At 36.6% G+C, this 22474-nt stretch overlaps 1 protein-coding gene across 5 annotated transcripts in view; it reads left to right on the forward strand.

The window, feature by feature from the left end:
* CROT (carnitine O-octanoyltransferase) overlaps nucleotides 1-22474 on the forward strand; it is a 56457-nt gene that overhangs the window by 25968 nt on the left and 8015 nt on the right. For all 5 annotated transcript variants that reach the window (XM_087446538.1, XM_087446781.1, XM_004431303.3 and 2 more), the window contains 6 exons: nucleotides 5959-6052; nucleotides 7922-8047; nucleotides 9665-9766; nucleotides 14413-14496; nucleotides 14573-14680; nucleotides 14900-15030. In XM_087446538.1, coding sequence (XP_087302664.1) covers nucleotides 5959-6052; nucleotides 7922-8047; nucleotides 9665-9766; nucleotides 14413-14496; nucleotides 14573-14680; nucleotides 14900-15030 — 645 coding nt within the window. The remainder of the gene's footprint in view (nucleotides 1-5958; nucleotides 6053-7921; nucleotides 8048-9664; nucleotides 9767-14412; nucleotides 14497-14572; nucleotides 14681-14899; nucleotides 15031-22474) is intronic.

A 22474-nucleotide genomic window follows, 5' to 3' on the forward strand; every position in this document is an offset into this window, starting at 1 on the left:
ATTCAACTTAAAACACAGTGAACTGACAGGTGACAAATGGTTTTCATTGTTCTTGAACTGGCACATCATTACTAGTGAGGTTGAATATTTTTATATATGTTTATAGGCCATTTGTAATTTTTCTTCTGTGAGTTGCTTTTGCCTATTTTTCTATTGGCTACTTTTTTATTCTTATTGATTTGTAGCAGTTATTTATATGACTGGACACTAATCGTTTATCAATAATATGTGTTGCAAACATTTTCTTCCAGTTAATTAAAAAAATGTTTTTGGTAATTGTACAGACATTGTTAATTTTGATGTAGGCACATTTATCCATCATTTCGTTTAGGTGTTTTGCTTTTGTGATTTGAATAATATTTGTGTGTGTTCCCATTATTTTTTTTAATTTGTTTGGTCCAAATTTGACATAATTATTAAATTAGGCTTATTAATTGGATAACTGAAAGCCACTCTTCCAGAAATGGCATACATGTCATCTGTGGGCTAAATTCAGCCTGTGACCTCTTTTGGTTGGATAACAGAGAATTTGACTCGCTATTTAAAAATCAGGAGAGTTCACATAAAAATATGGATTTCTGGTTTCTCTTTAAAAAATTAAATCAAAGTTTTCTTTGTTCAGATTTTTTTTTTGTGAGGAAGATCGGCCCTGAGCTAACATCTGCCAGTCCTCCTCTTTTTGCTGAGGAAGACTGGCCCTGGGCTAACATCCATGCCCACCTTCCTCCACTTTATATGGGAGGCCGCCACAGCATGGCTTGCCAAGCGGTGCGTTGGTGCATGCCCGGGATCCGAACTGGCAAACCCCGGGCCACCACAGCGGAGCACCAGCACTTAACTGCTTGCGCCACCTGGCCTGGCCCCTGTTCAGATTTTTAACTCTCTGTTAATTCAACCTCCATGGTGGTTTTCTTGCCTCCATACGTTCTCTGCACTTATCAGTTTTATGGCTTTAAAATTCAAATTTGATTGTATCTCACCTTTGCTTAAAATTCTTAAATGGTTCCTTGTGGTCTAGAATCAAGTCCCAGTTCCTTAGCTGTGGTCTAGATTTGACCTGTGCCTATCTCTTCAGCCTTGTGTCCTGCGCCTCCTCCTTGTGCATCCTATACTCCTACCCCATTTCCTGCTTGCCATTCTTGTAACATGTCAGATTATCTGTGATCTTTGCATGTTCTCATCCTGTCTATTTGGAACGTCCTCTCCTGCGTTGTCCACCTTTTGAGTAAAGTAAGCTTTCTTACTCATGCTTTATGTCTCTGTTCATGTGTCACCACGAGGTTAACTATTTCCTAATTTCCCATTCCTGTTCCTCTGTCTAAGCCCCAAGGAGTAGCCTCCTGTAGTCTCTTTGTATGCCTTATATTTGTCTCTATTATATTGATTATAATGTTGTATTGCAGTCATTTATTTCTGTGTTTTCACATGCAGATGGAGCTCTAAGAGATTAGTTAACCAGGTCTTTTTTTTTTTTTAAATTCCCCTTGCTTAATATAAAACAAAAGTGTGTGTATGTGAGTTGAGTGATCAGGCCAGTCCTATACATTAGGAAATTTTATCTAGAAATGTAAGATGTATATTAGAAGTGTAAGATAGACTAGTCAGATTCTTTTTTTTTTTTTTTACTTATTTTGAAGAAGATTGGCCCTGTGCTAACATTTGTTGCCAATCTTCTTCTTTTTTCTCCCCAAAGCCCCAGTACATAGTTGTGTATCATAGTTGTAGAGTTGTAGCTCTTCTATGTGGGATGCTGCCTCAGCATGGCTTGGTGAGCAGTGCATAGGTCTGCACCCAGGATCCGAACCGGTGAACCCCGGATCGCTGAAGTGGAACACGTGAACTTAACCGCTACGTACTGGGCCGGACCCAGTCAGATTCTGAATCTTAGTGAGTTGGAGCCTCAAAAGAGATGTATTAAAATCTACTGCAGTAATCCAGGAAAGAAGTAAGAGATGAGACTTTAAAAGATGGGACAAATGCAGAAAATGTTTTGGAGATAAAATTAATAAGAATTGGTGACTGGATTTAGAAAGAAAAGAAGGTATTAAATATGACTGAGATTTTCCAACTTGGATGAGTAGGCAGATAGTATTATAATAGGGGGAGGCAATGGAAGAGGAGCAACCGTTTCAATTCTTTTTTTCTCATTTTTAATAATAACTCGATTGAGATATAATTCACACACCATATCTTTCACCCATTTAAAGTATACAATTCAGGGCTGGCCCCGTGGCTTAGCGGTTAAGTGCGCGTGCTCCACTACTGGCGGCCTGGGTTCGGATCCCGCACCGCTTCTCCGGCCATGCTGAGGCCGCGTCCCACATGCAGCAACTAGAAGGATGTGCAACTATGACATACAACTATCTACTGGGGCTTTGGGGGAAAAAGAAAAAAAAAAAGGAGGAGGATTGGCAATAGATGTTAGCTCAGAGCCGGTCTTCCTCAGCAAAAAGAGGAGGATTAGCACGGATGTTAGCTCAGGGCTGATCTTCCTCACAAAAAAAAATAAAAATAAAAAAAATAAAGTATACAATTCAGTGTGTTTTTAATATTCACAGATATTTGTGCAACCATCTCTACAGTCAATTTTAGAACATTTTTGTCACCCCCAAAAGTGACCCTGAACCCATAAGGAGTAACTCCCCATTCACCCCATCTATTAGCAGACACTTCCCATATCTCTCAAACACTCCCACCTCACCAGCCCTAGGCAACCACCAATTGATTTTCTATCTCTACAGATTTGCCTATTCTGGACATTTCATATAAATGGAATTTTATAACATGTCCTTTTGTGTCTGGCTTCTTTCACTTAGCAAAATGTTTTCAAGGTTCATCCATGTTGTAGCATGTATTAGTACTTTCTTCATTTCTATGGCTGAATAATATTCCATTCTATGGATAGACCACATTTTATTTAATCATGCATCAGTTGTTGGACATTTGATTGTTTCCACTTTTTGACTGCTATGAATAATGCTGCCATGAACATCTGTGTACAGGTTTTTGGGTGGATATATGTTTTCATTTCTCTTGGGTATATACCTAGGAGTGGAATTGCTGGGTTATAACTCTATGTTTAACCATTTGAGGAACTGCCAGGCTATTTCCAAAATGACTGCACCATTTTACATTCACATCAGCAGTATATGAGGGTTCCAATTTCTTCACATCCTCACCAACACTTGTTATTGTCTGCCTTTTTGATAATAGCCATCCTAGTTGGTGTGAAGTGGGATCTCATTGCCGTTTGTGTTTGCATTTCTATAATGACAATAATATTGAACATCTTTTTGGGTGCTTATTGATCATTTGTATATCTTCCTTGGAGAAATGTCTATTCAAATCCTTTGCCAATTTTTAATTGGGTTATTTGTCTTCTTATTACTGAGTTGTAAGACTTCTTTATATAGTCTGGATACAAGTCCCTTATCAGATATATAATTTGCAGATATTTTTGTCCCATTCTGGAGTTGTCTTTTCACTTTCTTCATGGCCTCCTTTGAAGCACAAAAGTTGTTTTAATTTTGACAGAATTCAATGTATCCATTATTTTCTTTGGTTGCTTGTGCTTTTGATGTCGTGACTAAGAAACCATTGCCTAATCCAAGGACATGAAAATTTATACCTATGTTTTCTTCTAAGATCAGGTGTTTTTGTTTGTTTATTTTTGTGAGAAGAGGGCAGGAAAATAATTTTTAAATGTACATCCAGTTTGAAATGTTGGAGGAAATTGAGGTAGAGATATCCAGCAAGCGTTTGGAAATTTGGTACCAGGAATTTCGAGAGAAAATGAGGTTGAAGTTAGAGATTTGGTTGCCTCTTACATAAAGGTGATAGTTTAAGCTATAAAAGAAGTGGATGAAATGACCAAGGGAGAAACTTGTAGAAGAGCTTGGAGGAGGCCAGTCACAGAAGTGGAATACAAAGAAGGTGGAGTCTCTCCTGCTAAGGTGCTAAAATAGAGCCAGGCGGACATTAGGAGACAAACGAATTCCTCCTTCGAGATGAACTCTTGAATTCATTAAATGCCTGAAATGCATCTGCAAGTCTTCTCAAGGAAGATAAGATTACTGGAACAGAGACCACATTCCTGTCAGGAAGCTAAGATTATTGGGACAGAGACCCTGTTCCTGTCAGTCATCTCCCACGTTCCTAAGATTAATGGCTTGTTTCAGCCGACCCTCGCCCCAATGATTACATCGTGCCTGGAACTTGTTAACAGACATTCCTTCTCTCTCTCTTTTTTTTTTTTTTTTGCCTCTGTTAGCCATTACTATAAAACCTTTCTTCTTGGTTCAACGGCTGGAACACAATTCAAGTGCTACTTGAATCTGTGCTTCCCAGGCTGCAGTCCTAACAAACCCCGAATAAATTTCTTTTTGTTTTAAGTTTACCAGCATCTGCCTCATAATTCTTTGACACAGAAATTTGGGGAAACACGCATTTGTCAGTGGAAGGAGAATAAATGGTCAGTGAAAAAGACAGAGGTCAGTGAGGTAGGGAGACCACAATGGAACAGTGCTACAAAAGCCAAGGCAGCGATAATTTTCAGATTTACTCCTGGGTGTTCAACACTGTATGATGAAGAAAATAAGTCTGAGATAAAGCTACTAGGTTTGTTTTATGGGATGCTATTGGTAACTTTCAGAAATGCAGCTTCAGGATAATCACTGGAGTACAGAACCAGTGAGTGGAAAGTAATGAAGGCAGAAAACAGATTGTGAGGAAATATCAAGTGTAGAATATTTTTAAAGATGTATGCTTCTGAAGTGAAATACTGTTAATACAAACCTTTGCGCTTATAAATATCAAAAATTGCACTTGTAGATGAAAAACAGTTGCATAGATATCTAAATTAAAGGAAAAGAGGGATTATCCTAGTTACCAAATCTGTACCTCTTTTTTTTTTTGAACAGAGAATTTATTTTTTAAGCCACTTTATTGAGGTATGATTAACATACAAAAAGCTGTACAAGTTTATTGGGTACAACTTGCTGAGTTTGGAGATAAGTATACACCCATGAAGCCATCACCACAATCTATACCATAAACATATCCATCATCCCCAAAAGTTTCCCACTCTCTTTTTTAATTATTAATGATTTTTTATGATAAGAACACTTAACATAAGATCCACCCTCTTAGCAAATTTTTTTTACATAATACATTATTGTTAACTACAGGCAGAGTGTTATACAGTAATCTCTAGGACTTAGTCATCTTGGATAACTGAAACTTTGTACCCTCTGACTAATACCTTCTCATACCCTCCTTACCCCAGCCCCTGGCAACCACCACTCTACTCTACTTCTATGAGTTTGACTATTTGAGATTCCTCATATAATAACCTGTTGTATGTTTAAAGATACATGAAACTCATCAGGGATCTGGGAGTATAGAATGCTATGGGGGGAAATAATTTATCCTTATCTAATAGAGTCTTTATAATGGATATAAGTAACAACGCACGTGTGAAAACATTTAAAACTGACCACATGGTACTTCTACTTTTTGGGTTAAAGACAAATAATAATTGGGTATAGAGTAAGTCCTCTGTTAAATATAGATGCACATAGTTTTTAGTTAGATAAGATGTGCATGATGTTTGAGATTATTTACCAGAATATTTTTCAAGTTCTCCAATGTAAGGAGTATTTACTTAGACCCTAGAAGTGAATGTACATTTTGAAAGTATAAGTTATATCAGCCAAACACCAAATTTATTAAGTTATTGTTAAATATACTTTTGGTGTTAATAGGCCATGTAATTGCTTTTTTAAAAAAAAGATGTAGTGTAGGAAATAAATCCATTGCTGTTGAGATCATAATCTCTTCCTTTGGATAATATATCAAAACATTTAAATACTGATAAACATTATGATCTATTAAAGGCCAAAGTAGCTAGTGATCCTGCCTGTGCTCTTTTTGAATCTTCTTTCTTTAATCTTCCATAAGGCAATTGACATACATCCACAAGAAGTGCCATAGTGAACCTGATGGACCCGGGGTAGCAGCATTAACTAGCGAGGAGCGAACTCGGTGGGCTAAGGTTATAATTTATACTTTTCTTTTTTTTTTAATTAAGGTATAATTGACATGTAAGGTATTATTTTCAGATGTACAACATAATGATTTTCTATTTGTATATATTGTGAAATGATCACCACAATACCTCTAGTTAACATCCATCACCATACATAGTTACAAAAGGATTTTTTTGTGATGATTTTTTTTTTATTGATGTTTTAATGGTTTCTAACATTGTGAAATTTTGGGTTGTACATTTTTGTTTGTCCATCACCATATATATGACTCCCTTCACCCCTTGTGCCCACACCCCCACCCCCACTGCCCCTGGTAACCACAGTCCAGTTTTCTCTGTCCATGTGTTGGTTTATATTCCACATATGAGTGAGATCATACAGTGTTTGTCTTTCTCTTTCTGGCTTATTTCACTTAACATAATACGCTCCAGGCCCATCCATGTTGTTGCAAATGGGACGATTTTGTCTTTTTTATGGCTGAGTAGTATTCCATTGTATATATATACCACATTTTCCTAATCCAATCATCAGTCGAGGGACACTTAGGTTGCTTCCACTTCTTGGCTATGGTGAATAATGCTGCAATGAACATAGGGGTGCATAAGCCTCTTTGGATTGTTGATTTCAGGTGCGTTGGATAGATTCCCAGTAGTGGGATGGCTGGATCATAGGGCATCTCTATTTTTAATTCTTTGAGGAATCTCCATACCGTTTTCCATAGAGGTTGCACCAATTTGCATTCCCACCAGCTGTGTATGAGGGTTCCTGTTTCTCCACATCCTCTCCAACATTTGTTGTTTTTTGTCTTGGTGATTATAGCCATTCTAACGGGCATGAGGTGGTATCTTAGTGTTGTTTTGATTTGCATTTCCCTGATGATTAGTGATATTGAGCATCTTTTCATGTGCCTATTGGCCATCTGTATATCTTCCTTGGAGAAGTGTCTCTTCATTTCCTCTGCCCATTTTTTGATCGGGTTGTTTGTTTTTTTGTTGTTCAGTTGTGTGAGTTCTTTATATATTATGGAGATCAACCCTTTATCAGATGTATGTTTTGCAAATATTCTCTCCCAGCTGGTGGGTTGTCTGTTCATCTTGATTCTGGTTTCGTTTGTCTTGTAGAAGCTCTTTAATCTGATAAAGTCCCACTTGTTTATTTTTTCTTTAGTTTCCCTAGTCTGGGTAGGCATGTCATCCGAAAAGATTCCTTTATGACCAATGTCAAATAGTGTGTTGCCTATATTTTCTTCTGAGTTTTATAGTTTCAGGTCTCACCTTCAGGTCTTTGATCCATTTTGAGTTAATTTTTGTGAACGGCGATAGCAGATGGTCCACTTTCATTCTTTTGCACGTGGCTGTCCACTTTTCCCAACACCATTTATTGAAGAGACTATCCTTTCTCCATTGCATGTTCTTAGCACCTTTGTCGAAAATTAGCTGTCCGTATTGTGATGATAATTTTTAAGATCTGTTCTCTTAACTTTCAAGTATGCAATACAGTGTTATTAACTATAATTTACACTTTTTTTGGGGAGGGGGAGATTGGCCCTGAGCTAACATCTATTGCCAGTCTTCCTCTTTTTGATTGAGGAAGATTGTCGCTGAGCTAACATCTGTGCCAGTCTTCCTCTATTTTGTATGTGGGACACTGCCACAGTATGACTTGATGAGCAGTGTGTAGGTCTGTGCCCAGCATCCAAACCCGCAAATCCTGGGCCACCAAAGCCGAGCACGTGAACTTAACCACTACGCCATGGGGCCAGCCCCTAATTTATGCTTTTCTTAATGAACCTTTTCCCTAAGAAACTATTTTGAGATTTTCTGGACATATTTTATTTAATATGTAACATTTAATCATTATTTCCTTGCCTTTAGGTACGAGAATATTTGATTAGTCTTGATCCAGAGAACTTGACTATGTTAGAAAAAATTCAGAGCAGTTTACTGGTATATTCCATAGAGGATGGCGGTCCACATGTAACACCAGAAGATTATTCTCAGGTACATAACTATCTTGTTCCGTTATTTCTTCCTACAGATTTTTCTGGAGGACTCTTGTGTATATTGAATGTGAGATTTTTTTGTTACATGCAGGCTCTCAAAACTTTTTCTTAGCTGTGATATATACATGTACCAAATCGAAGCTTATACATAAATAAATAATGCTTTGTAAATTCTTGCCCCATTGTTTGGTTCTGTTTAGATATATCTTGAACATTGTTTAAGGAAGTATGACTATTGTTTGCATATCACATGTCAGTGTTTCCCAATCTTTTCATTGATTGCGTATACAGAAAATTTGCACAGAGCACTGGACTAAATGAACTTCTCATGCCAAAGGTGACATGAGAATCTACCTGTATCTGTCTAATCTACCCACACGAGTGTACCTTGACACCTTAGTTGGTGAGGTCTGTTTTAAGAATTATTTCACTCTTATAAGTAATTTATTTTATCATTTGGTTTTATTGAATACACTGATTTCAGTGAGTTTAAGGGTAAATGTGGCCTTACTTTGTTTTTTTTCCCCTGGGGGTAATATCATTTCCTGGGAAATAATAAAAGGTAGTAGTCAGTCATATTTGTAGAAGTCTCATAGTCTTTAAAGATTTTATTTATTCAGTTCTTCCCCTCAAAGCCCCAGTAGATAGTTGTACGTCATAGGTTCACATCCTTCTAGTTGCTGTACGTGGGACTCGGCCTCGCGTTGGACGGAGAAGTGGTGCCTCGGGGCGCTCCCGGGATCCGAACCCGGGCCGCCAGCATCAGAGCGCGTGCACTTAACCACTAAGCCACGGGGCCGGCCCGTCTCATAGTCTTTAGAAAACACTTAAATTATTTCATAATGCATTCGTCAATATTAAATGATGGGAATAAAATAATACAGGATTGAAAAACCTTGTAGCTAGAAACCAACTTTTCCTCTTCGTTAGCTGCATTTTTTTTTTTTTAGTAGAAGAATCACCAGACTTCTTGAGGAAGAATATGTTTTATTGCAGTGTTCAAAATTTTTTTACAGCAATCTATAGATACACATTTAGATTGCAGCCCACTACATACACACACACACACGCATGTGCGCACACGCATATGTAATAGAAGTTTCATAAAACAGTAATTACTTTTACTATCTGTGATATACTCTGATATTTATGTTCTATTTTATTCTTTCTTTTTGTAAAGAATGTTTACTGTGATGCACTAAATTGATTTCATGACTCACTAATGGGCCAAAACCTACCATTTGAGAAATAAGCTTAGTGGGATATGAATTCTTGAAATATTTTCCTCATAACGAGACTTTAATGACTAAACCTACCAAGGCCTTTTACACTATTCAAGTTGCAAAAGCCTTTTCCTTTCCATTGTACGTTCTCTAAACATCCATGAATATTGTACAGCATTCTTTTTTCTAGTAGCATTTCTTGACATTTTGAAAAATATCTAAAGTCAGGGCCAGAATATTATTATTATCTCTTGAGTATAATTGTTATTATTTTATTAAATTTGGTTTACCTGACAAGGAAAAGTGAGATAATATACGTATATTTAAGATATAAATACTTACAAACCAATATGAAAATCTTTTTAACTTGGAAATATTTCAATTTATTTTAGATAACTGCAATGCTTCTTACTGGAGACCCAACAGTACGCTGGGGTGACAAATCCTATAACTTGGTTTCTTTTTCTAATGGAGTATTTGGCTGTAATTGTGATGTAAGTAAACTACTGAAGTCATTTTTTCCTTTTAATCTTTTAGGTTAATTTAATGGCAGTAAAGTCCAATACATGCTGTGCTGTGGTAGTATAAGTAAACACTTAAAGAAGTGTTTTATAACACTTCTTTTAAGTTTTAAAACACTCAAAGAGTTCTCTGGCATTATAGTAAAAGGTTTAGTTATGAATTCTCAGTGAAAGTAGAGTATAGGACAAGTTATTTTCATCTATAGTAAGGCTCACAGTTTGGTGTGTATGGAATTTGCATGTATGTTTATGTAGTATAAGCTCTTTAAAATCCACTGTTACCTGTTTGTTGAGAATTACAACCTACTTTAAAAGATATGATATAGCATTATGTATATATTCTATGCACAGAGAAACGTATGTGGATTTATTTCTAGATTTGCCTAATAATTTTGTGTAACTATTTTTCCTAAAATGGCACATGACCTTTGGAACATTATTTGTTTACACTATGGATATTAAAATGTCTGGTATGTAATACCATTTTTTACCCTCTTCATAAAAAAAAAAAAAACTTACTTCTCTTCTGTTCTCCCATTGTCATCTTTATTAGCTCTACCTTGCCATTTTCTGATGGACATTCAGGAGGTCCAAGAAAATTAAAAAATCAGCCTAAGTCAGAGTTGTAATACACACTTATAATCTCATTGTAATATTTTTCATAAAGTATATCATTTGGTATAAAGTAGCATGAGGTAGATTTTTGTTTGTTTTTGGTGGCTTTCCTACATAAGCATTTAGTGACTGTAAAATACTAACAAGACCTGTTACGCTGATTTGAGTTCAATAGTTGTACTCATCAGTATTCAGCTTTAGGTGATAGAAACCTGAATCAAACTGGCATTAGTTTAAGAAGATATTTGTTGGCATGAGGGTACAGCTAAATTTGGGTAAAACTGATTTCCAGTGACCAAATGCTTTCATTAGAATTTCTGTCTCCATTTTTTGGCACTACTTTCCTATGTTTGGCTTTATTTTTAAGTAGACTACTCCATGTAATGTTTTTTGGTTTGTTTTTTTTGTGAGGAAGGTCAGCCCTGAGCTGACATCTGTCACCAATCCTCCTCTTTTTGCTGAGGAAGACTGACCCTGAGCTAACATCTGTGCCCATCTTCCTCTACTTTATATGGGACACTGCCACAGCATGGTGTGACAAGCAGTGTGTCAGTACGTGCCCGGGATCCGAACCTGCGAACCCTGGGCTGCTGCAGCGGAGCGCACGCACTTAACCGTTGCGCCACTGGGCTGACCCCTCATGTAATTGTTGTATTCACAGTCTCATATCTTCACAGCTCTCTTCATAGATTAGTGTTCCTCATGGAAATAGCCAGCTTTTTTTTCCAGCAAAAGTTCTGGGAGTACTGTTCATTGGTTGTGATTGGCCTGTGTGAATCATGTGCCCATTCCAGGGAACCAAGTGCTGTGATTTGTCTGGCCTGGGTCACATGCCAAACATTAGAACCTAGGGAGTAGACTCACTCTCATTCAAATCACCACAGAGATGCGTCGTGGTTACCTAAAGAAAAATCAAGTTGCTGTTATCACAGAAGAAGGTGGAGAGGTTGATGAGCAGGTAATAAAACTAGATGTCTATTATAGTAGCTCATCGGAGTGAAAGATTGCCATGAGTCATTTTAAAGATTTGTTGTCTTTCCTCTTCCCTGGAGTCCATTGTTGACAAAATATTTCTTGTTAATTGCCTCAGTTTTCTTCTCTTCAGTTCCTTGTTTGGTTCTTCTTGACCTCTTCAGTCTGGTTTATACCCTTCTTATTCCCTGGAAACTACCCTTTGTAAAGTAGCTAACTGCCCCCTGGCTTCTTCCTTCCATTTCTCTTGGACGTGTCTGGTGCAGTTGATTACCCTCTTCATACGAATCTGACACTACCTCCATCCACTTAACAGTGTTTTGCTCTACTGATTCTAAAACTGACCTTAATTTTAGTCATACCTTTTTCCCCTGTGCCTGCTCTCTTCCTTGGTTTAATAGTTTCATTGACCATTTTGGTAGCTTGCGGTTATCCTTTCCAGTTTTCACCTATTATTCTCATTTTGAGAGTTTTCTTTAACTATATGTTAAATTGTTAAAACTGGATGTTATATTGTTACATAAGGGTAAGTTGCTCTCATCATCAAAAAAGAACTCATCATCTTGCTTTCCTCCCTCCCTCTCAATCCCCCAGAAAACCACTTTGCACTACTTTGATTTTTACTAATAGCACCAACATCCTGCTGTTTGCTCAAATTCAGGGTAAAAATAACTTTAATGATGTTTTGTATCTCTGAATAAAGAATATTGGTCCCGTAATAATCGTCTCAGCATACGTCTCCTCACAACTGAGATGCTTTCCTATAGTAAGTGTATGGACATGTTTTGTGTGTATGCATTAACACCTATATATTTATAATATCAATCTGATTACCTCCACTTGATAACCCGAGTTTAAAGTTCCATGTAGGTTTCCCTTGTAACCTAAGGTGATTATAGAAAATGTAATTTAACCTATGTAAAACATCATTAGTAAATTGTATAGGCTGTAAAGTAAAACTGTTGTAATCCAAAGTCATGTTGTTGCTGTCTTCCATTGGTGCTTGAATATGTATTTTTGTGATTATACTAATTAATTGCATTTCCCTCTTGGGATTTAAAATCCTAAGTTCCCCTCTTTTGTCTTCTCTATATAGGCTTTATTATAGGGCTCTGTGAAGAGCACATAGGAAGCATATAACAAACACTACTTGTTAATAATAACAGCAGTTGCTAATTACTGTGTGGGCCAGGTTCTTTAGTGAGTACTTTATAAGCATTATTAAAATCATTTTTCACAGCAGCAATATGAGAATAGGTATTATTATCCCCACTAACAGATGAGGCAGTTTACTTAAAGAATTAAGTAACTTTCTCCTAGTTGCACAGCTAGCAAGTGGTGGGGTTTGGACTCAGAACCAAAGTCCACATTTTTAAATAGTATATTACATATATTGCCTCCATATAAATGAAAAAAAAGAAAGATAAAACTTATGTGAACAAATAAATTATTGGGAAAGTATTTGAATTTTTTACGTTTCCTGACATTTTTTTTTCTGAAATGGATTATTAGCTTTCCACCAGGAGATGGGTGGGTAGAATTGTAAGTCAAAGAGACTTATACCCTTCAGTCTTGCTCTTTCTTACTGGTTCCAGTAAAAGACTTAGAAATTAATACTGTTGTCTTACATGAGACAATATATGTGATATCTGTGAAAATTCTTTGTAGAGCTCTAAAGCACTGCACAGTTGTAAGGTGCGGTTGGTAAAGGGGGTTGTCAGTACGCTGTGAGTCTTGTTATGCTCTTGCTGACAGGTGGGGTGAGCCGCTCATGCATCCTGTATTGACCTCCCCTGTGAGCATTTTGCTGATGTTGTAGCTGCTACTTACGTGCTAACAGTATACTCTGCTTCTCAGGCTCCGTTGGGCCATCACATAGGCAGCAGAGCTGTGTAGTGTTAGGGTGATATTTAAGACAACTAATTACTCCCTCTGAAACTGGGCCCAGGTGGGCTGGGTCCATGTCCTAAGCCTCCCGCTTTTCTCTCCAAGGCTAGCAATGTCACATTCAGTTCGTGAACGGTAGCTGTGTTTAATGTAAAATGGTAGCAGTAACACAGAGGGAAAAAAACCGTCTGGTGTAATTCTCATCAAAGGAACATGGAGAAAATAAGGCAGAAAGTTTGTCCTCTAAAATAAATGGTGGAAAAATTCACTAGCTGCAATTCCTTTCTCTAAATATAGCTGTCAAACCTGTAACACCCCGGTAACTCAGCCCATCTTTGCCGCATTCCTTAAACATTGAAGACTATTTCTGCCACATCTGAATGCTCTTGTAGATATGTACACAAAATCGTTATATTTTTTAATACTCAACTAGTGGCCTATGTCTTTACCTACAGAAGTTCATACTCATCCTCAGTGTAGCCTTCAGATAGTCTGCCATCCTCATATGCTTTTCCACAGTGCTCTTATAATTCCAGAACATCTTAGTATTGCATATATACATATACTTGCTTTGACTTCCAGTACAAATGGCAATTTATGTTCTCTGGATTGTTCATGTTTACTTACACCCCTCCCCATTACCTCAAGAGCCCTAATTAGATGCTTCCAACTTTAAATATCTGTTCTTTCTCAGAAAGTAAAATACAGCAGATATATACTATACTGTAGAATATCTATGTCTTTATCATTAGGAGGCGAGGCATTTGAGAATTCTGCACTTTATTATGTGTTAAGAATGGAGGGAAAGTGAAAATAAAATATTTGGTCAAGGGGCCTGCCCGGTGGCGCAAGCGGTTAAGTGCGCGTGCTCCGCTGCGGTGGCCCAGGGTTCGCGGGTTCAGATCCCGGGCGCGGACTGACACACCACTTGTCAAGCCATGCTGTGGCGGCGTCCCATATAAAGTGGAGGAAGATGGGCATGGATGTTAGCCCAGGGCCAGTCTTCCTCAGCAAAAAGGAGGATTGGCAGATGTTAGCTCAGGGCTGATCTTCCTCATACACACACAAAATATATTTGGTTAAGTTTTAACTTGACATAAAGTATTGATGTGAAGTATTCAAAATCTTGTGTATTTTTGTTTTAGCATGCTCCTTTTGATGCAATGGTTATAGTAAACATCAGCCACTATGTTGATGAGAAGATTTTTGAGAATGAAGGAAGATGGAAGGTATGTTAGAACAAATATTCATCCTTTTTCTCATATTTCTACAGATATAATGTTTTTAAGTCTTCCCTATTGTCAGGGTTCAGAAAAAGTACGGGATATACCACTTCCGGAGGAGCTTGTTTTCACTGTGGATGAGAAAATATTAGACTGTATCAACCAAGCTAAAGCCCAATATCTGAAGCAGGTACATTTTCACTTTTCTCTTAGATAGTAACTACTTGTAACTACTATATATAAAAATTTGGCTATCATCCAAGCATGACAGCATAAGACATTTTTAAATTATAGCTTTAATACCTTTCATTATTTATGTCTGATGATTAATGCAAATGATAATTTGGTTATCTTTGGGGTATTCTCCTTAAGTGATTTTTTACTGTTCCCATTTAATTCTTTTTGATAGGCATCTGATCTGCAGATTTTGGTGTATGCCTTTACGTCTTTTGGCAAAAAGCTAACCAAGAAGATGATGCTTCACCCTGATACATTTATTCAGCTTGCACTTCAGCTGGCCTATTATAGACTTCATGGACGGTAAGGACCATTCATTTTCCATTTTCAGAATCTTGAAGTCAATGATATATCTTTACCATATCCATTCCATCCTAACTCCCCAGTACTTCTTGACTTTTTTCCCAATTGGCACTGGGTCCTAATTTGTATTTCTATCAACAGTGTATTAGAGTTTCAATCTGTGACACTTTCAGTCTCTCCTTGTTTTTCATTACCTTGATACTTCTGAAGTGTCTGCTCTCTTCTAAGAGAGGTTTTGCCATTCTTTGGAATTCAAATCACTTGGTTTTCTTGCAGCCTCAGTTTTCAGATGGGTTCATGAAAAGGTGTGATTTTATAGATTATCAAGTCTTCATTCATTTTTAGGATAGGAGAGGTAGTATGTTGTGACTTTCTGCATCCTCAACAGAAGTGAAAGCTCCTTGATCTTGCTTTTTTTAATCCAGTCTGTGAATATCTGTCTTTAAATAGGATGTTTAGATAATTTACATTTAATATAATTATTAATAAAGTTAGGTTTAAGTCTACCATCTTGTTATTTGTTTTCTCTCTATCCCATGTGTTTTTTTTTGTTCCTTCTTTCTTTTTTATCTTCTTTTGAAATAGGGTGTTTTTTTTTTTTTAGATTCATTTTATCTCCATTGTCAGCTATACTGATTTTTGGTTTGTTTCTTTTAGTAGTTGCAGTAGGGTTTACAAAATACATCTTTAACTTATTGCAGTCTATCTTCAAATAATATTTTCCACTTCAAGTATAATGTAAGAACCTTAAAACAGAATGCTTCTATTTCGCTTCTCCCATTCTTTGTGCTGTTGTTGGCATATATTATACTTCTGTGTATTTATATACCTCACAATGCACAGTTACTGTTTTTGCCTTAAGCAGTCAGTTATCTTTTTTTATTGTGGTAAAATGTATATACAATACAACTTGCCATTTTAACCATTTTTAATTGTTTAATCCAGTGGCATTAATTGCATTCACAATGTTGTGCAACCATCACTACTTTCTGTTTCCAAAATGTTTTCATTACCCCAAACAGAAACTCTGTATCCATTAAGCAATAACTGCCCATTCCTCCTACTGCCCCAGCCTCTGGTAACCTCTAGTCTACTTTCTGTCTCTATGAATTTGCCTGTTCTATATATTTCCTGTAAGTGGAATTATACAATATCTGTCCTTTTATGTTTAGTTTATTTCACTTAAGATGATGTTTTCAAGGTTCATCCATGTTGTAGAATCAGAACTTCATTCCTTTTTATGGCTGAATAATATTCCATTATATGGATATATCACATTTTGTTTATCCATTCATCTGTAACAGCGGCAACACCATTTTACATTCCTACCAGCAGGTTCTAATTGCTCCACATCCTTGCTAACAGTTATTTTTCTGTTTTTAAAAAATTATAGCCATCCTAGTAGTTGTGAAGTGGTATCTCATTGTGGTTTTTATTTGCATTTCCCTAATGACTAGTGAGGTTGATTATCTTTTTGTATGTTTATTGGCCATTTGTATATCTTCTTTGGCTAAATGTCTGTTCAAGGTCTTTTGTGCATTTGGTAATTGATTTGTCTGTCATTTTGTTGTTGAATTGTAAGAATTCCTTATATATTTTGGATATAAAACTCTTATCAAATATGTGATTTGCAAATATTTTCTCCCATTGTGTGAGTTGTCTTTTCACTCTCTTGATAGTATCCTTTGCACAAAGTTTTTAATTTTGAAGTCCAATTTATCTATTTTTTTCATCTGTTGCCTGTGCTTTTGGTGTCATATCCAAGAAATCCTTGCCAAATCCAATGTCATGAAGCTTTTCCCCTATGTTTTCTTCTAAGAGTTTTACAATTTTAGCTCTTACTTTGGATCTTTGATCCCTTTGAGTTCATTTTTGTATATGGTGTATGGAAAGGTCCAAATTTATTCTTTTGCATGTGGCTGTCCAGATTTCCTAGCATTATTTGTTGAAGAGACTCTTCTTTCCCTATTGAATGGTCTTGACCCTCTTGTCCAAAATCAATTGACTATAGATGTGAGGATTATTTCTGGGCTTTTAATTCTATTCCATTGGTCTGTATGTCTCTTCTTGTGCCCATGGAACACTGTTTTGATTATTGTAGCTTTGTAGTAAGTTTTGAAATCTGGAAGTGTGAGTCTTTCACCTTTGTTCTTTTCTTCAAGATTTTTTGGCTATTCTAGGTCCCTTGAAATTCCATGTGAATTTTAGGATGGGTTGTTCCATTTTTGCAAAAATGTTGTTGGGATTTTGATAGAGATTGCATTGAATCTGTAGATCACTTTGGGTAGTATTGTCATCTTAATGATATTAAGTCTTCCAAAGCATGAACATGGGGTCCCTTTCCCTTTATCTATGTCTTTTTAAATTTCTTTCAGCAATGTTTTGTAGTTTTCAGTGTACAAGTCTTTTCACTTCCTTGGTTAATATTAATCCTGAGTATTTTATTCTTTTTGATGCTATTGTAAATGGAACTATTTTCTTAATTTTCTTTTCATATCATTCATTGCTAGTGTATAGAAATGCAACTGATTTTTGTGTTGATTTGGTATCTTGAAACTTTGCAAAATTTGTATATTAGGTCTTAACAGTTCTTTTGAATTCTTTAGGGTTTTCTAAATATAAGATCAGGTATCTATGAATAGTAGTTTTGCTTTTTCCTTTCCAGTTTGGATGCCTTTTACTTTTTTCCTCTGGCTAGAACAACCAATACTATGTTGAATAGAAGTGGCAAAAGCAGGCATCCTTCTTCTTTCATACTCATCTTAGGTGGAAAGTTTTCAGTCTTTCACCATTGAGTATGATGTTAGCAGTCAGTTTTTCATAAATGTCCTTTATCATGTTGAGAAAGTTCTCTTCTATTCATAGTTTGAGTGATTTTATTATGGAAGAGTGTTGGATTTTTTTTTCTTTTTTTTGCTGAGGAAGATTAGCCCTGAGCTAACAACTGTGCCAGTCTTTCTCTACTTTATATGTGGGTTGCCGCCACAGTGTGGCTGATGAGTGGTGTAGGTCCACGCCCAGGATCTGAATCTACGAACCTGGGCCAGTGAAGTGGAATGCGCTGAACTTAACCACTATGCCACGGGGCTGGTCCCAGAGTGTTGGATTTTGTTGAAAGCTTTTTCTATATCAATTGAGATCATCATATAGGTCTTTTCCTTCATTCTATTAATCTGGTGTATCACATTGAGTTTTCACATGTTGAACCACCCTTGTGTTCCTGGTCATGGTGTATCATCCTTTAATATGCTGCTGAATTTGATTTGCTAGTAATTTGTAGAGGATTTTTGTATCTATATTCATAAGGGATATTGATCTATAGTGTCTTGTCTTGTAGTGTTTTTGGTTTTGGTAACAGGGTAACGCTGGCCTCATATTATGAATTAGGAAGTATTCTTTCCAGTTTTTTAGAAGAGTTTGAGAAGGAGTGGTGTTAATTCTTTAAGTGTTAGAATTCCTCAATGAAGCCATCTGGTCCAGAACTTTTCTTTGTTGGGAGTTTTTGATTACTGATTCATCTTCTTACTTGTTATAGGTCCAGTCAGATTTTTATTTTTTCTTGAGTCATATTTGGTAGTTTGTGTGTTTCTCAGAATATGTCCATTTCATCTAGGATACCCAATTTATTGGTATACAGTTTCTCATAGTACTCTCTTATACAGGCATACCTTGTTTTATTGTGCTTCACTTTATTGTACTTTGCAGATATTGCATTTTTTACAAGACCCTCCACCAGCAAAAAGATTATGACTTGCTGAAGCCTCAGATGATAGTTAGCAATTTTTTTACTAATAAAGTATTTTTAAATTAAGGTTGTACATTGTTTTTTCAGGCATAATGCTATTGCACACTTGATAGACTACAGTATATTGTAAACATAACTTTTATGTTCACTGAGAAACCAAAAAATTCACGTGACTCGCTTTATTGTGATACTCACTTTATTGCAGTGGTCTGGAACCAAACTCGCAATATCTCTGAGATACCTCAGTAATCCTTTTTATTTCTGTTAAGTCAAAATAATGCCCTCTCTTTAATAGCCAATTTTAGTAATTGGAGTCTATTCCCTTTTTATCTTAGTCAGTGTAGCTAAAGGTTTGTAGGTTTTGTTGTTCTTTTCAAAGAACCAACTTTTGTTTTAGTTAACTTTCTCTACATTTAATTTCTGTATTTTGTTTATCTCTACTCTAATCTTAATTGTTTTCTTCATTTTGCTAGCTTTGGGTCTAGTTTCCTCTTCTTTTTCATAGTTCCTTAAGGTGTGCAGTTAGTTTATTGATTTGAGATCTTTCTTTTTTTAATGTAAGCATTCAGAGCAATAAATTTTCCCCCTGAACACTGCTTTTGCTTTATCCCATAAATTTTGGTATGTTGTGTTTTCATTTTCATTCATTTCAAGGTATTTTCTTTCTTTCTTTTTTTTTTTTTTGTGAGGAAGATTGGCCCTGAGCTAACATCTGCCAATCCTTCTCTTTTTGCTGACAATGACTGGCCCTGGGCTAACATCCATGCCCATCTTCCTCCACTTTATATGGGACGCTGCCACAGCATGGCCTCACAAGGGGTGTGTCAGTGCATGCCGGGATCCAAACCTGGGATCCCAATTGGCGAACCCCGGGCCGCCGCAGCGGAGGGCGCACACTTAACCGCTTGCGCCACTGGGCCGGCCCCTCAAGGTATTTTCTAATTTCCCTGGTGATTTCTCCATGAATTAGTTTTTTAAGACTATGTTGTTTAATTTCTACGTATTTGTGAATTTTCCAGTGTTTCTTCTGTTATTGATTTCTAGCTTCATTCCATTGTCATTGAATAAAATACATTGTATGATTTCAGTCTTTTTAAATTTATTCTGACTTGTTTTGTGGCTTAATATATGGTTTATCCTGGAGAATGTTCGACCCATGTGCACTTGAGAAGAATCTGAATTCTGCTATTATTGAGTGACATATTCTATATATATCTAATAGGTCTAGTTACTTATAGAGTTGTTCAAGTCCGCTGTTTCCCTGTTGATCTTCTGTCTGCATATTCTATCCATTATTGAAAGTTGGGTGTTGAAGTCTCTAACTATTGTTGTAGAGCTGTCTAGTTCTCTCTTTAGTTCTGTCAGTGTTTGCTTCATATATTTTAGGGCTCTGTTGTTTGGTGCATATATTTTCATAATTGTTATATCTTCTTGATGAATTAAACCTTTTATCAATATATAATGTCCTGTTTGTCTATTTTAACCTTTTTGACTTAAAATCTATTTTGTCTGATAATAACATAGCCGCTCTAACTCTCTTTTGGTTACTATTTTCATGGAATATCTTTTTTCTTCCTTTTACTTTTTTTTTTTTTTAAAGATTTTATTTATTTATTTTTTTCCCCCCAAAGCCCCAGCAGACAGTTGCATGTCGTAGCTGCACATCCTTCTAGTTGCTGTATGTGGGACGCGGCCCCAGCATGGCCGGAGAAATGGTGCGTCAGTGCGCGCCCGGGATCTGAACCCGGGCCGCCAGCAGCGGAGCACGCGCACTTAACCGCTAAGCCACGGGGCCGGCCCATCATCCTTTTACTTTTAACCTCTTAATGTCTTTGTATCTAAAGTGAATCTCTTGTAGACGGCATATACATAGACAATTTTTTTTATCCATTCTGCCAATCTCTGCCTTTGATTGGAGAGTTTAATCTATTTACATTTAAAATCATTACTGATAAGGGGGAATTTACTTCTGCCATTTAGCTGTGTTTTGTAGGTGTTATATGTTTTTTGTTCCTCATTTCTCCATTACTGCCTTTTTTGGTATTTAGTAGGTTTTTTGTAGTGTACCATTTTGATTCCCTTCTGTTTTTTCTCTTTATTTTTTCTGTTTATGTTCTTCATGTTACCTTAGAGGTTACAATTAACATCTTAACTTTATAACAACCTAGTTTGAATAATATCAGCTTAGTTTCAGTAGTATACACTCTGCTTCTATATATCTCTGTACTGCCCTCTATTTTGTTATTGTTACAGATTACATCTTGATACATTGTGTGCCCATTAACATAAATTTATATTGTTTTATGCATTTGCCTTTTAAGTAAAAAAAAAAAACTGTTAAACATGTTGCTTCTTCTCTCATATTTCCTATAAACTGGTGGTTAGATCCAGAGACTTGAGAATAATAATCAGTTATTTTTATTATTTTTTACAACAATAAATTAAATAGTTAATGTTACTTGTTTTCTATTTTATCCCTTTCTGATTGAGAGTGGGTTCAGTTGTCAGCCTAGATCCATTATAAAGTTTCCTCCCTGAGTTTTTCACCTAATGGTTTTAATAGTCATTGATGATCATTACCAAGATCAATTATTTCATTAGAGGTTGCAGAGTAGTGATATTTTGTCATTCATTCTTGCTGCTTTTATTTTTAACCTATCTTTTAAATTTTTTATTTATTTATTTTTTCCCCCAAAGCCCCCGTAGATAGTTGTATGTCATAGCTGCACATCCTTCTAGTTGCTGTATGTGGGACGCGGCCTCAGCATGGCCGGAGAAGCGGTGCGTCAGTGCGCGCCCGGGATCAAACCCGGGCTGCCAGCAGCAGAGCGCGCGCACTTAACCGCTAAGCCACGAGGCCGGCCCTTAACCTATTTTTTTAAAAGAATGTTAATTTAATGGTGTTTAAAATTTTTATTCATATTTTCTCCTTCATACTTTGAAAGGATACAGTTTTAGCTCAGGGAGACAGCCTCACAGAAACATCAAACAGAAGAGGCTCAAAAATTCTGTTTGAGCCCTCTTAGTGGCCACATTCAGACCTTTTACTCTCACTCAATTTGATCTCTTTAACTCTAAAGTCCAACCACCAGGAAAGTAAAAGAGCTTTATATCTAAAATTATTATATCATTCTCCAACTCAGGAAAACAGTCATCACTCTGGGGAACTTCTTAAATTCCCATTGTAGAATGACTTCTGCAGTCGTTCATATTCTACATGAAGGAACTCAAGGGCAAGGACTCTGTATTATCTATTGCTGTGTAACAAATTACCCCCAAAATTAGTGGCTTAAAACAACACACATTTGTCATCTCACATATTCTGTTGACTAGGAATCCAGGTGCAGCTTAGCTGGGTGCCTCTGATTTCAGGTCTTTTGTGAGGTTGTAGTCAGGGTGTCAGCCAGGGCTGTGTTCTCATCTGAAGGCGCTCCTGAGGGAGGATATACTTCCAGGCTCACTCACATGGTCATCAGTAGGATTTAGTTCCTCCCAAGCTGTTGTCCAGATGCCCTCTTCAGTTTCTTGCCACCTAGGCCTCTCTACAGGGCAGCTCCCAGCTTCGCAGCTGGCTTTCCTCAGAGTAAGGAAGTGAGAGAGCAAGAGAGCTCTCTCTATAACCTAATTTCAGAAGTGACATCCTATCACTTTTGTCATATTCTTTTCTTTATTTTTTTTCTTTATTTTTTTTTGTGTGTG

Source organism: Ceratotherium simum, chromosome 1 (assembly GCF_057802395.1).
Source record: "Ceratotherium simum simum isolate JZ-2026a chromosome 1, ASM5780239v1, whole genome shotgun sequence".
In the NCBI taxonomy this organism is placed as follows: domain Eukaryota; kingdom Metazoa; phylum Chordata; class Mammalia; order Perissodactyla; family Rhinocerotidae; genus Ceratotherium; species Ceratotherium simum.